This window comes from Somniosus microcephalus, unplaced genomic scaffold (genome assembly GCF_052327205.1).
Source record: "Somniosus microcephalus isolate GS21.2 unplaced genomic scaffold, FLI_Smic_1.0 unresolved_chr9, whole genome shotgun sequence".
Lineage (NCBI taxonomy): Eukaryota > Metazoa > Chordata > Chondrichthyes > Squaliformes > Somniosidae > Somniosus > Somniosus microcephalus.
In genome coordinates this window covers 17,815,684-17,831,799 of record NW_028225187.1, presented here as the reverse complement: position 1 = coordinate 17,831,799, position 16,116 = coordinate 17,815,684, and the positions used below count along the sequence as shown (strand labels likewise).

At 53.1% G+C, this 16,116-nt stretch overlaps 1 protein-coding gene across 1 annotated transcript in view; it reads right to left on the bottom strand.

Annotated features, from left to right (window-relative positions):
* The window catches only part of LOC147084838 (uncharacterized), a 38,039-nt gene extending 22,294 nt beyond the window's left edge, over positions 1–15,745 (bottom strand). The window contains exons 1-2 of the mRNA XM_085979345.1: positions 15,362–15,745; positions 9,131–9,643 (exon numbers count right to left, since the gene is read on the bottom strand). Of these exons, the coding sequence (XP_085835471.1) occupies positions 9,131–9,643; positions 15,362–15,730 (882 nt within the window). The 5' untranslated portion in view covers positions 15,731–15,745. The remainder of the gene's footprint in view (positions 1–9,130; positions 9,644–15,361) is intronic.
* Positions 15,746–16,116: the final 371 nt, after the last annotated feature.

Here is a 16,116-nt window from a genome sequence, read left to right as displayed (position 1 = left end):
CTCCGTACTCAACTAAACAAAACGAAGGAGACCGTAGAAAGGCTCAGCAGGCAACACAAACCTAAACCTCTTAAGGTCCAAAAACCTGAGGACACAAAAACAACACACACAAGGACACAGAACCCGCCGGATGCCACCCCACACGAAGACACACCGAAAGCCACAAACCCCGCTCCAACCAGCCCTCAGTCGAGTCATGCCCAGACTACTGCTACCCAGTCCTCACACACAGGAACACAAAAACCGACAGATACCCCCCCAAACGAGGACACACCGAAAGCCCCAAACCCCGCTCCTGCCACACAATATATCCCAGAAACCCAGCCAACAACCAGCCACCAGGCGAGTCCTCCCCAGACTACTGTTACCCAGTCTGAAAAACCAGCCCCTCAGGCGGTCCTGCTGACCGACTCCAACGGAAAGTTTCTGGACCCCCAGAGGCTGTTCCCAGACCATCAAGTCCTGAAAAAATGGTGCAGCAACACAGACCAAGCAATGAAGATCCTGAACAAAGAATCCCTTGGAAGCCCCAAATGGATTGTGATCCACACAGGCACGAACGACCTACGCACCCTACAGGAAGGCACTGCTAGGGCGGTGAGCAGGATGGCGGAAAAGGCCAGCAGGGAATTCCCCGAGGCGCGGATCGTGATCTCCACACTACTGCCCAGAAAGGACACCCCAGCCTATATAATCCACAACACCAACAGGGAGATCGACACGAGATGTTCTGTCTTCCCCAACGTCTCCCTGGCCCATCATCCAAACATCAACACAAGGGACCTCTATGACGAAATACATCTACTCAAACAGCGGATGTGGGTCTTCGCAAGAAACCTCATAAACACTGCCAAAAGACGCAGCCCTTCCACCCCCTTTACCATTGGGAGCCCAAACCCAAACAGGACCACCAATGTCCCCCACCCCCCTATACAAAACCAACAACAGAACCGTGCTTTTATACCTGACCCAAGACCCCCCTCTAGACCACAGACTGTAGACCAAGAACTGAGAAAGATCATGACGATGATGAACAGCCTGATAGAAAGCCGGAGAGGAATGCACTAAATTATTAATATTGTTATTTATCATTATCATTATTGTTATCTTATCAGTATTATTACTATTATTAGATAGATATATGTGCATGCCTCATGAAATTTATACTAAATCATCATTTAGCATTATAGAAAATAGTGTTTCCACACTCATCCCACAAAATAGGTCCATTTTATTTCGTTTTTTTGAACTATATAAATGCGTTCTTTCCACATAAGCTGCTGGAATATCCAGGGCCTCCGCTCCTCAACTTTTGGGATGAAGAGTACAGACCCTGAATTCCTAAAAGCTATAAAAGACATTGATATAATTGTGTTAACAGAAACATGGTGCCAAAAGGACGTGCCGACCCACTGTCCTCCAATGTACCATGAAATCATTGTGCCCTCAGTAAAGAACACTAAAACACGCAAGGGCAGAACCTCCGGGGGAATATTGGTGTGGTATAAGGGAGAACTGGACAAACACATCTCACCGGTAAAACAGGGAAAATCACACGTATGGCTAAAATTAGATAAAAATATAGGAATAGCAAAAAAAGATGTTTACTTATGTGCGATCTACATACCTCCAATAGAATCTCCATATTTCGAAGAGGAGTTATTTGATACTCTCCACATGGAAATCAGCCATTTCCAGGCCCAAGGAAAGGTGATAATATGTGGGGACCTAAATGCAAGGACCGGTTGTGAACCTGACTTCATAGACCCACAGGGAAACAACCATGTGTTTGGCCAGACCCCTTTAGATGTCACACCCAGCCATCGCAAATCGGAACAACCTTGATCGTGAAATAAATAAAAGCGGTAGGGAGGTAGTGCAACTCTGCCGAGCCCTAGGCCTGTACATAGTTAACGGTAGGTTCAGAGGGGACTCCTTAGGGAGACTCACATACTCCTCAACTCTTGGGTCTAGTGTGGTGGACTATACAATCACTGACCTGGACCCCTGCGATATCAACTCATTCACTGTCAGGCAGCAATCCCCCCTCTCAGACCATAACCAATAAATATGTACCTTAAACTTTCTGCCCAAACTACAGACACAAAAAAGGAACCCAGTAAGCTCCATAAAATAAACCAGACATACAGATGGGCCCCAGACAGTGGAGAAAAATTCATCACAGCACTAAAGTCACCTGATCTCACAAGTAAAATATCAAAATTTAAAGAAAACCCATACGAGATCACCAGAGATGGTGTAAACATGGCCATAGAGGATATAAATATGATCTTCCATGAGGCAGCTGTAAAAGCCGACCTTGTGAAACAGAAGAGGAAGCGTCACAAAAGACAAAATAAAAATAAGAAATGGTTTGACCACGAATGCAAAAATGCCAGAAAAGACCTGAGAAAAATATCAAACCAAAAGCATCGCCAACCAAACAATCCGGACCTACGTACTATATACAATGAAACCCTCAAAAGATATAAACACACCATTAGGAACAAAACACAAAACTATACCCACAAAATACTCGAAGAAATTGAAAACTCCACCAATCCAAAACAATTCTGGGAAATGTGGAATAACCTGAGTACAACACAATTGCAAGCATTACCAATCCAAGATGGCGACATCTGGAGAACACATTCTGAAAACCTCTACAAAGACATCCCAATAAACGAAACAAACCCAAGTCAACATCAGGTCACAGAAAAACTCCACACATTAGAAGCAACAATTAAAGACAACCAAAACCCTCTAGACTCCCCAATCACATGGAAAGAACTGGCCACAAAAACAAAATCTCTCCACCTAAAGAAAGCCTGTGGCCCAGACAACATCAAAAATGAAATGCTCAAGTTCAGCAATATGGAGATGCAGGGTGCGGTACTCAAATTATTCAACATCATATTACGTTCAGGCTGTTTTCCCGATATCTGGTGCCAAGGACTAATCTCCCCCATATATAAAAGTGGAAACAAATCAGACCCAAATAACTACCGCGGCATCTGTGTCAACAGTTGTCTAGGGAAGTTATTCTGCAGTATTCTAAATAGTAGATTACTTGATTTTCTTAACAAACATAATATCCTCAGAAAAAACCAAATAGGCTTTCTTCCAAAACACCGCACAGCCGACCATATCTATACCCTTCACACCCTCATTGAAAAACATATACACCAAACAAAAAATGGGAAAATATTCGCCTGTTTCATCGACTTCAAGAAAGCCTTTGACTCTATATGGCACGAAGGGCTCTATTATAAACTTCTTCAGTGTGGAATAGGGGGCAAAGTCTATGACCTTATTAAATCAATGTATCTGAAAAACAAATGCGGGGTCAAAATTGGAGACAAACGCACCGATTTCTTCACCCAGAGAAGAAGCGTCCGGCAGGGCTGCAATTTGAGCCCGGCCCTGTTCAACATATACATAAATGAATTAGCAGACATGCTGGAGCAAAGCGAGTCACCAGGTCTCCGTCTCCTGGATGGAGAAGTGAAATCCCTGTTCTATGCGGACGACCTGGTTCTGCTGTCTCCCACAGAACAGGGATTACAGCAACAACTAGACCTACTCGACAAATACTGCCAAAATTGGGCTCTAACAGTAAATCTAAAGAAAACCAACATCATGATTTTTCAAAAAAGGCCCAGATGTCAGGAAAACAAACACCAGTTTACCCTCAGTGATACCACTATAGGACACACTATGAGCTACACCTACCTTGGTCTAACTATTACAGCATCAGGGAGCTTCAGCATAGCAGTGAATGCACTAAAAGAAAAAGCCCGAAGAGCCCTATATGCAATAAAAAGAAAATTCTACAACATCCAAATCCCAATCAAAATCTGGCTCAAAATATTTGACAGCATAATCCTGCCCATTGCACTGTACGGTAGTGAAGTATGGAGCCCGCTAAATCACCAAAGCTACACTAAATGGGAAAAACACACAATAGAAGCCCTACATGCAGAATTCTGCCGAAGCATCCTTCGCACCCAAAGAAAAACGCCAACAAATGCATGCAGAGCCGAACTAGGCAGATACCCACTGATAATAAACATCCAAAAACGAGCACTAAACTTCCTAAATCACCTCAAATCTAGCTCCCCAGACACCCTTCATTTCAAAGCCTTTCAGACCCACGAGCTAAACCCAGAAAAGAGTCCCCTGAGTCAGCTGCTACTGAAACTAAGTACTCAGCCGGACCCTGACCAGCCCCAGACCAACACAGCCGTCCAAACACCAATCCGAGTGAACCAAATCATTAAACAATGCAAAGAAACCTACCTGGAACATTGGAACAAAATAACCGAAAGCCAAAGCAGATTAGAATGTTACCGGGCCCTAAAAAGAGAATATAAACTGGCAGACTACCTCACGACCATCAGAGACACAAAACAGAGACAGACCCTCACCAGGTACAGACTAAGCGACCACCAACTGGAAATTGAAAAAGGCAGATACAAGAAATCCTGGCAGCCTAGAGAGAATAGAATATGCGATCAATGTCTGGCCGGCGAGGTTGAAACAGAAATGCATTTCCTCCTAAAATGCGAAAAATTCAACACATCAAGAAACATATTATTCAACAAGCTAAGCCAAACAACCCCAGATTTCAAGGAATTGGATGACCTGTCAAAATTGAGATTAGTCCTGGGAGAAGGAGACAGACCATACCTTGGGGCCAAATATGTAACAACATGTCACAACCTGAGGACTGTTTAAAATTAAGACTGTTTAAAATTAATATTGAACGTACCAAATGAAGTACAAAGACTGTTTAAAATTAATATTGTTTAAAAGTAATATTGTATGTACCCAACAAATGTCAAATCGATTGACACCTACAGAATGTTGGAAAACTGTACCTTTTTGCTATGTAAGCTTTGGCAATATGGTTCTCTGTAAACTTTCATGCCAATAAAGCATTTGAATTGGAATTGGAATTGGAGAGAGAGAGACAGAGAGAGAGAGAGACAGAGAGAAACAGAGAGCGAGAGAGAGGGAGAGAGACGGAGAGAGACAGAGAGAGACAGAGAGAGAGAGAGAGACAGAGAGAGGGAGGGAGACAGAGAGAGAGAGAGAGAGAGAGACAAACCACTAACTACACATACTTGGGCTTAAAAATCAGTTCTACGGGAAACTTCAAACTTGCTGTGAATGAACTGAAAGAGAAAGCAAGAAGGGCTTTCTATGCCATCAAAAAATCAATCCAAATAGAAATCCCAATTAGCATTTGGCTCAAAATTTTCAAATCAGTAATTGAACCAATTGCACTCTATGGCAGTGAGGTATGGGGACCGCTAACACAACAAGAATTTGCAAAATGGGACAAACACCCAATTGAGATCCTACATGCAGAATTCTGTAAAAGTATCCTCCGGACTCAAAGGAAAACAGTAAACAATGCATGCAGGGCGGAACTAGGCCAATATCCATTAATAATCACTATCCAAAAAAGAGCCACCAAATTTTGGAATCACCTACAAATGAGCAACCCCCAATGCTATCACTACGACGCCCTGAAATGCCAAGAGTTGACCATAAAGAAGAATACCCTCAGTCAACTCGTCCTGGGACTCAGTGAAGTAACTACTAACAATACTAACAATAACCAGCCCCAGGACAGTGACAGGGTAACACAAAGAATTCGACCCAACACAATCGTCGCTAAGCAAAAGGAAAAATATCTGACATATTGGGCAGAAACAACAAAAACCCAAAGCAAACTCAATTGCTACTTGGCCCTAAACAGACAATACAACATAGCTGATTACCTGACCATGGTAAAGGATAACAAACTGAGAAGAACCTTGACAAGGTACAGACTTAGCGAACATAGCCTAGCGATCGAAAAAGGCAGACACAGGCAGACCAGGCTGCCAAGAGAGGACAGGATATGCTCTCACTGCAGTCAGGGAGTAGTGGAGACAGAGATGCACTTCCTCACAGCCTGTGGAAAATATCAGGGCATCAGGGAGAATTTCTACCAAAAATTCTCACAAATATGCCCTGAATTCAGAAATCTGAATGACAACCAAAAACTCCCATTCCTACTGGGGGAGGAGAGAAGCTGTGTAACACTGGCAGCACACTATGTTACAGCTTGCCATGAACAGAGGGACAACCAGTAAACTAAGACAAGAATAGATACAAACAAGGCGAATGTATATTTATAAACTGTATGAATAGAACCCGCGTTTATGTGTTCAACCATAAATGTATTTTGATGCTTTGGCAACATAAGATGTACCTTATCATGCCAATAAAGCGATTTGAATTTGAATTGTGAATTGTGAGAGAGACAGAGTGAGAGAGAGACAGAGTGAGAGAGAGAGACAGAGAGAGAGAGAGAGACAGAGAGAGAGAGAGACAGAGAGAGAGAGAGAGAGAGAGACAGAGAGAGAGAGAGAGAGAGAGACAGAGAGAGAGAGACAGAGACCGAGCGAGAGAGAGACAGAGAGAGACAGAGAGAGAGAGAGACAGAGAGAGAGTGAGACAGATAGAGAGAGACAGGGATTACAGTAACATTTAGACCTACTCGACAAATACTGCCAAAATTGGGCCCTGACAGTAAATCTAAAGAAAACCAACATCATGATTTTTCAAAAAAGGCCCAGGTGTCAGGAAAACAAATACCAGTTTACTCTCAGTGGTACCATCATAGGACACACTATGAGCTACACTTACCTTGGTCCAACCATTACAGCATCAGGGAGCTTCAGCATAGCAGTGAATGCACTAAAAGAAAAAGCCCGAAGAGCCCTATATGCAATAAAAAGAAAATTCTACAACATCCAAATTCCAATCAAAATCTGGCTCAAAATATTTGATAGTATAATCCTGCCCATTGCACTGTATGGTAGTGAAGTATGGGGCCCACTCAATCACCATAGCTACACTAAATGGGAAAAACACACAATAGAAGCCCTACATGCAGAATTTTGCCGAAGCATTCTTCGCACCCAAAGGAAAACACCAACAAATGCATGTAGAGCCGAACTAGGCAGATACCCACTGATAATAAACATCCAAAAACGAGCACTAAACTTCCTAAATCACCTCAAATCTAGTTCCCCAGACACCCTTCAATTCAAAGCCCTCCAGACCCAAGAGCTGAACCCAGAAACGAGTCCCCTGAGTCAGTTGTTACTGAAGCTAAGTTCTCCTACCCAGCCGGACCCTGACCAGTCCCAGACCAACACTGCTCCCCAAACACCAATCCGAGTGAACCAAATCATTAAACAATGCAAAGAAACCTACCTGGAACATTGGAACAAAATAACCAAAAGCCAAAGCAGATTAGAATGCTACCGGGCCCTAAAAAGAGAATATAAACTGGCAGACTATCTCTCGACCATCAGAGACACAAAACAGAGACAGACCCTCACCAGATACAGACTAAGCGACCACCAACTGGCAATTGAAAAAGGAAGATACAAGAAATCCTGGCAACCTAAAGAAAATAGAATATGTGATCAATGTCTGGCCGGCGAGGTTGAGACAGAGATGCACTTCCTCCTAAAATGCGAAAAATTCAACAAGACAAGAAACATATATTTTGACAAGCTCAGCCAAACAACCCCAGATTTCAAAGAATTGGATGACCTGTCAAAATTAAGAATAGTCCTGGGGGAGGGAGACAGACCATATCTTGGTGCCCAATATGTAACAACATGTCACAACCTGAGGAACATTGAGTGACTAACGAGCACACCCATAGCATATATACGCTAAAATGTTTAAATCAATACCGAATGTACCCAACGACTGTTTTAAATTAATACTGAATGCACCCAACGAGGGTCAACGACTGTTTAAATTAATACTGTCTGTACCCAACGAGGGTCAAAATCGTTTGACACCTACAGAATGTTGGAAACCTGTACTTTTTGTTATGTAAGCTTTGGCAACATGGTTCCCTGTAAACTTTCATGCCAATAAAGCGTTTGAATTTGAATTTGAATTTGATTTGACAGAGCAAGAGAGAGAGAGACAGAGAAAGAGAGAGAGACAGCGAGAGAGAGAGACAGAGCGAGAGAGAGAGACAGAGCGAGAGAGAGAGAGAGACAGAGCGAGAGAGAGACAGAGACAGAGCGAGAGAGAGACAGAGACAGAGCGAGAGAGAGAAATCACCTCAAATCTAGCTCCCCAGACACCCTTCATTTCAAAGCCTTTCAGACCCAAGAGCTAAACCCAGAAAAGAGTCCCCTGAGTCAGCTGCTACTGAAACTAAGTACTCAGCCGGACCCTGACCAGCCCCAGACCAACACAGCCGTCCAAACACCAATCCGAGTGAACCAAATCATTAAAAAATGCAAAGAAACCTACCTGGAACATTGGAACAAAATAACCGAAAGCCAAAGCAGATTAGAATGTTACCGGGCCCTAAAAAGAGAATATAAACTGGCAGACTACCTCACGACCATCAGAGACACAAAACAGAGACAGACCCTCACCAGGTACAGACTAAGCGACCACCAACTGGAAATTGAAAAAGGCAGATACAAGAAATCCTGGCAGCCTAGAGAGAATAGAATATGCGATCAATGTCTGGCTGGCGAGGTTGAAACAGAAATGCATTTCCTCCTAAAATGCGAAAAATTCAACACATCAAGAAACATATTATTCAACAAGCTAAGCCAAACAACCCCAGATTTCAAGGAATTGGATGATCTGTCAAAATTGAGATTAGTCCTAGGAGAAGGAGACAGACCATACCTTGGGGCTAAATATGTAACAACATGTCACAACCTGAGGACTGTTTAAAAGTAAGACTGTTTAAAATTAATATTGAACGTACCAAATGAAGTAGAAAGACTGTTTAAAATTAATATTGTTTAAAAGTAATATTGTATATACCCAACAAATGTCAAATCGATTGACACTTACAGAATGTTGGAAAACTGTACCTTTTTGCTATGTAAGCTTTGGCAATATGGTTCTCTGTAAACTTTCATGCCAATAAAGCATTTGAACTGAACTGAACTGAACTGACAGAGCGAGAGAGAGAGAGAGACCGAGCGAGAGAGACTGAGCGAGCGAGACAGAGCGAACGAGAGACAGAAGGAGTAAGAGAGCAGGCGCTGAGCGCCCGTGGGGACACCCGTCCACCCACCTTGAGCTCCTTGTACTGGGCGAGTGTGGAGGCCAGCTCGCGCTGCAGGGCAGTCAGCCGGCCATTCTGGGCGTAGATGGTGTCCTTCATCTCCTTGACCATCTTCTTGAGGGTGGGCGTGTCGTCGGGGACGACGTAGGCCCCGTGGTCGTGGCCGAAGGCCTGCTCGAAGCGCGCCTCCTTCTGCACGTGCTGCACCGTCTCGCTGACCATCTCCATCAGCTCGGCGGCCAGCACCAGGTCCCCGATGCGCCCCCGGCTTCCCTCGCCTGGCCTGGGTGGGGCGTCGCGGTCCTCCGGCTCCTCGGCCGCGCGCGAGTCCATGGCCAGCCCAGCCCCTAAGCCGGAGGAGCAGGAGGGGGAGGCAGGGCCTCCCGCCGCCCCGACCCCCGGGGACATCTCGCCCGCCCTGGTCCCCGGCCGGCGCGGGGTGAAGACTGAGGGGAGGGTGTCCGGTGTCACCACCTCGCCCGGCTTGAAGTGGTCGGCGCAGATGACAGGCTTTCGAATCCGCTGTGGGCCCGTCGGTGAGAGAGAGAGAGAAAAAGTAAGAACGTTAGAAGGAGAAAGTATGGTCGGGTACATCACAGTCTCCCCACCAATACCCCGACCACCTCGCCGAAAAACACACACACTACCCCTCTCCTCCGTACCCCACACACACTCCCCCTCTCCCTCGATCCCCACACACTCCCCCTCTCCCCCGATCCCCACACACTCCCCCTCTCCCCCGATCCTCACACACTCCCCCGCTCCCCCGATCCCCACACACTCCCCCTCTCCTCCGAACCCCACACACACTCCCCCTCTCCTCCGAACCCCACACACACACCCCCTCTCCCTCGATCCCCACACACTCCCCCTCTCCCCTGATCCCCACACACTCCCCCTCTCCCCCGATCCTCACACACTCCCCCTCTCCCCCGATCCCCACACACTCCCCCTCTCCCCCGATCCCCACACACTCCCCCTCTCCCCCGATCCCCACACACACACCCCCTCTCCCCCGATCCCCACACACACACCCCCTCTCCCTCGATCCCCACACACTCCCCCTCTCCCCTGATCCCCACACACTCCCCCTCTCCCCCGATCCTCACACACTCCCCCTCTCCCCCGATCCCCACACACTCCCCCTCTCCCCCGATCCCCACACACTCCCCCTCTCCCCCGATCCTCACACACTCCCCCTCTCCCCTGATCCCCACACTCCCCCTCTCCCCACACTCCCCCGATCCTCACACACTCCCCCTCTCCCCCGAACCCCACACACACACCCCCTCTCCCTCGATCCCCACACACTCCCCCTCTCCCTCGATCCTCACACACTCCCCCTCTCCCCCGATCCCCACACACTCCCCCTCTCCCCCGATCCTCTCACACTCCCCCTCTCCCCCGAACCCCACACACACTCCCCCTCTCCCTCGATCCCCGCACACTCCCCCTCTCCCTCGATCCCCGCACACTCCCCCTCTCCCCCTCTCCCCGCACACTCCCCCTCTCCCCGCACACTCCCCCTCTCCCCGCACACTCCCCCTTTCCCCCGATCCTCACACACTCCCCCTCTCCCCACACACACTCCCCCTCTCCCCACACACACTCCCCCTCTCCCTCGATCCCCGCACACTCCCCCTCTCCCCCGATCCCCGCACACTCCCCCTCTCCCCCGATCCCCGCACACTCCCCCTCTCCCCCGATCCCCGCACACTCCCCCTCTCCCCCGATCCCCGCACACTCCCCCTCTCCCCCGATCCCCACACACTCCCCCTCTCCCTCGATCCTCACACACTCCCCCTCTCCCCCGATCCTCACACACTCCCCCTCTCCCTCGATCCTCACACACTCCCCCTCTCCTCACACACTCCCCCTCTCCCTCGATCCTCACACTCCCCCTCTCCCTCGATCCTCACACACTCCCCCTCTCCCCGCACACTCCCCCTCTCCCCGCACACTCCCCCTCTCCCCGCACACTCCCCCTCTCCCCCGATCCTCACACACTCCCCCTCTCCCCACACACACTCCCCCTCTCCCCACACACACTCCCCCTCTCCCTCGATCCCCGCACACTCCCCCTCTCCCCCTCTCCCCGCACACTCCCCCTCTCCCCCTCTCCCCGCACACTCCCCCTCTCCCCCGATCCCCGCACACTCCCACTCTCCCCCGATCCCCGCACACTCCCCCTCTCCCCCGATCCCCGCACACTCCCCCTCTCCCCCGATCCCCGCACACTCCCCCTCTCCCCCGATCCCCACACACTCCCCCTCTCCCTCGATCCTCACACACTCCCCCTCTCCCCCGATCCTCACACACTCCCCCTCTCCCTCGATCCTCACACACTCCCCCTCTCCCCCTCTCCTCACACACTCCCCCTCTCCCTCGATCCTCACACTCCCCCTCTCCCTCGATCCTCACACACTCCCCCTCTCCCTCGATCCTCACACACTCCCCCTCTCCCTCGATCCTCACACACTCCCCCTCTCCCCCTCCTCACACACTCCCCACTCTCCCCCGATCCCCGCACAATCCCCCTCTCCCCCGATCCTCACACACACTCCCCCTCTCCCTCGATCCCCGCACACTCCCCCTCTCCCCCGATCCCCGCACACTCCCCCTCTCCCCCGATCCCCGCACACTCCCCCTCTCCCTCGATCCTCACACACTCCCCCTCTCCCCCTCTCCTCACACACTCCCCCTCTCCCTCGATCCTCACACTCCCCCTCTCCCTCGATCCTCACACACTCCCCCTCTCCCTCGATCCTCACACACTCCCCCTCTCCCTCGATCCTCACACACTCCCCCTCTCCCCCTCCTCACACTCCCCCCTCTCCCCCGATCCCCGCACACTCCCCCTCTCCTCACACACTCCCCCTCTCTCCCTCGATCCTCACACACTCCCCCTCTCCCCCGATCCTCACACACTCCCCCTCTCCCTCGATCCTCACACACTCCCCCTCTCCCCCGATCCTCACACACTCCCCCTCTCCCCCGATCCTCACACACTCCCCCTCTCCCCCTCCTCACACACTCCCCCTCTCCCCCGATCCTCGCACACTCCCCCTCTCCCCCGATCCCCGCACACTCCCCCTCTCCCCCGAGTCTCGCACACTCCCCCTCTCCTCACACACTCCCCCGATCACCGCACACTCCCCCTCTCCCCCGATCCTCGCACACTCCCCCTCTCCCTCGATCCTCACACACTCCCCCTCTCCCCCGATCACCGCACACTCCCCCTCTCCCCCGATCCTCGCACACTCCCCCTCTCCCCCGATCCTCGCACACTCCCCCTCTCCCCCGATCCTCGCACACTCCCCCTCTCCCCCGATCCTCGCACACTCCCCCTCTCCCCCGATCCTCGCACACTCCCCCTCTCCCCCGATCCCCGCACACTCCCCCTCTCCCCCGATCCTCGCACACTCCCCCTCTCCCCCGATCCTCGCACACTCCCCCTCTCCTCACACACTCCCCCTCTCCCCCGATCACCGCACACTCCCCCTCTCCCCCGATCCTCGCACACTCCCCCTCTCCCCCGATCCTCGCACACTCCCCCTCTCCCCCGATCCTCGCACACTCCCCCTCTCCCCCGATCCTCGCACACTCCCCCTCTCCCCCGATCCTCGCACACTCCCCCTCTCCCCCGATCCTCGCACACTCCCCCTCTCCCCCGATCCTCGCTCACTCCCCCTCTCCCCCGATCCCCGCACACTCCCCCGATCCCCGCACACTCCCCCTCTCCCCCTCCTCACACACTCCCCCTCTCCCCCGATCCTCACACACTCCCCCTCTCCCCCGATCCTCACACACTCCCTCTCCCTCGATCCTCACACACTCCCCCTCTCCCTCGATCCTCACACACTCCCCCTCTCCCCCGATCCTCACACACTCCCCCTCTCCCCCGATCCCCACACACTCCCCCTCTCCCCCGATCCCCACACACTCCCCCTCTCCCCCGATCCCCACACACTCCCCCTCTCCCCCGATCCTCACACACTCCCCCTCTCCCCACACACTCCCCCTCTCCCCACACACTCCCCCTCTCCCCACACACTCCCCCTCTCCCCACACACTCCCCCTCTCCCCACACACTCCCCCTCTCCCCACACACTCCCCCTCTCCCCACACACTCCCCCTCTCCCCACACACTCCCCCTCTCCCCACACCCCCAGCCTGCACCTGTCCCGCTCTCCCCGGGGCCCTGTCCCCCTCGGCCATCCCTGCCTCTCCCCTGCCCCCTAAAACAGACCCCAGACCCCCCGAGATAGACCCCAGACCCCGAGATAGTCCACAAACCCCCTCAAACAGACCCCAAACCCCCCGAGATTGACCCAGACCCACTAAAATAGACCCAGATCCCCTAAAATAAACCCCAGACCCCCCGAGATAGACCCCGACCCCGAGATAGACCCAGACCCCCCCGAGATAGACCCAGACCCCGAGATAGACCCAGATCCCCCGAGATAGACCCAGACCCCGAGATAGACCCAGACCCCGAGATAGACCCAGACCCCGAGATAGACCCAGACCCCGAGATAGACCAGACCCTGAGATAGACCCAGACCCCGAGATAGGCCCAGACCCCCCGAGATAGACCCAGACCCCCCGAGATAGACCCAGACCCCCCGAGATAGACCCAGACCCCCCGAGATAGACCCAGACCCCCCGAGATAGACCCAGACCCCCCGAGATAGACCCAGACCCCCCCGAGATAGACCCAGACCCCCCGAGATAGACCCAGACACCCCCGAGATAGACCCAGACCCCCCGAGATAGACCCAGACCCCCCGAGATAGACCCAGACCCCCCGAGATAGACCCAGACCCCCCCGAGATAGACCCAGACCCCCCGAGATAGACCCAGACCCCCCCCGAGATAGACCCAGACCCCCCCGAGATAGACCCAGACCCCCCGAGATAGACCCAGACCCCCCGAGATAGACACAGACCCCCCGAGATAGACCCAGACCCCCCGAGATAGACCCAGACCCCCCCGAGATAGACCCAGACCCCCCCGAGATAGACCCAGACCCCCCGAGATAGACCCAGACCCCCCGAGATAGACCCAGACCCCCCGAGATAGACCCAGGCCCCGAGATAGACCCAGACCCCCCGAGATAGACCCAGACCCCCCGAGATAGACCCAGACCCCCCGAGATAGACCCAGACCCCCCCCGAGATAGACCCAGACCCCCCGAGATAGACCCAGACCCCCCGAGATAGACCCAGACCCCCCGAGATAGACCCCAGACCCCCCGAGATAGACCCAGACCCCCCGAGATAGACCCAGACCCCCCGAGATAGACCCCAGACCCCCCGAGATAGACCCAGACCCCCCGAGATAGACCCAGACCCCCCCGAGATAGACCCAGACCCCCCCGAGATAGACCCAGACCCCCCGAGATAGACCCAGACCCCCTAAAATAAACCACAAACCCCCTGAAATAAACACCAACCCCCCTGAAATTGATATTAAACCCTTTAATTGACCCCAGACCCTTTGAAATTGACCCCAAACCCCTTGAAATTAACCTTAAATCCTTTAAATTGATTCCAATCCCCTGAAATTGACCTTAAATCCTTTAAATTGACTTCAAACCCTTTGATATTGACCTTAAACTCACCCCCAGGCTCTCTCCCACCCCCAGGCCTCACCCCCAGGCTCTCTCTCTCTCCCTCCCCAGGCCTCACCCCAGGCTCTCTCTCCCACCCCCAGGCCTCACCCCCAGGCCTCACCCCCAGGCTCTCTCTCCCACCCCCAGGCCTCACCCCCAGGCTCTCTCTCTCCCTCCCAGGCCTCACCCCCAGGCTCTCTCTCCCTCCCCAGGCCTCACCCCCAGGCTCTCTCTCCCACCCCAGGCCTCACCCCCAGGCTCTCTCTCCCTCCCTCTCTAGGCCTCACCCCCAGGCTCTCTCTCCCTCTCCAGGCCTCACCCCCAGGCTCTCTCTCCCTCTCTCCCCAGGCCCACCCCCAGGCTCTCTCTCCCTCTCTCCCAGGCCCTCTCTCCCACCCCAGGCCCACCCCCAGGCTCTCTCTCTCCCTCCCCAGGCCTCACCCCCAGGCTCTCTCTCCCACCCCCAGGCCTCACCCCCAGGCTCTCTCTCTCCCTCCCAGGCCTCACCCCCAGGCTCTCTCTCCCTCCCCAGGCCTCACCCCCAGGCTCTCTCTCCCACCCCAGGCCCACCCCCAGGCTCTCTCTCCCACCCCAGGCCCCACCCCCAGGCCCACACCAGGCCTCACCCCCAGCTCCAGGCTGCACCGCCTCCTCTCCCCCTCGGGCCGCCGGCCCACGATGGCCTGCAGCCAGCGCTGGCGGGGCCCGGGGCTGTGGGGCAGCGGGCGGAGGCCGGCCCCGGGGCCCCAGCGTTGGCAGCCCGGCACACAGCAGCGGGGCGGCGGCGGCTCTGGCTGCGGCTGCTGCTGTTCGCGGGCTCGGCCCCGGCCCGGCATCTTCTTCTTCTTCTTCTGTCTCGGTCTCGGTCTCGGCTTCTTCCTCTCCTCCTTCCTGCTGCTGCTGTCCCGGTCTGTAAAATGGCCGATGTGGGCACCTTCCATCTCTCTGCCCGCAATCAAAATGGCCGCCCCCGGCTTCACTCCATTGACTAACATAGGGCCGCGCTTTGCCCTCTACCAAGATGGCCGACCGCTGATGACGCAGCGTTAACCTTCATCAAAATGGCCACCGTCGGATTCAATCTCGTTGACTAACATAGGGCCAGGCACTGCCCTGTACAAAGATGGCCGAGCGCCGATGACGCGGCTTTACCCTTCCTCAAAATGGCCGCCGCCGGCTTCAATCCTGTTGACTAACATAGGGCCAGGCTCTGCCCACTACAAAGATGGCCGACCGCAGATGACGCCTTTTTACCCTTAATCAAAATGGCCGCCGCCAGCTTCACTCCTATTGACTAACATGGGGCCGCGCTCTGCCCTCTACTAAGATGGCCGCCCGCTGCATGACGCAACTTCACCCTTCATCAAAATAGCCGCCGCCA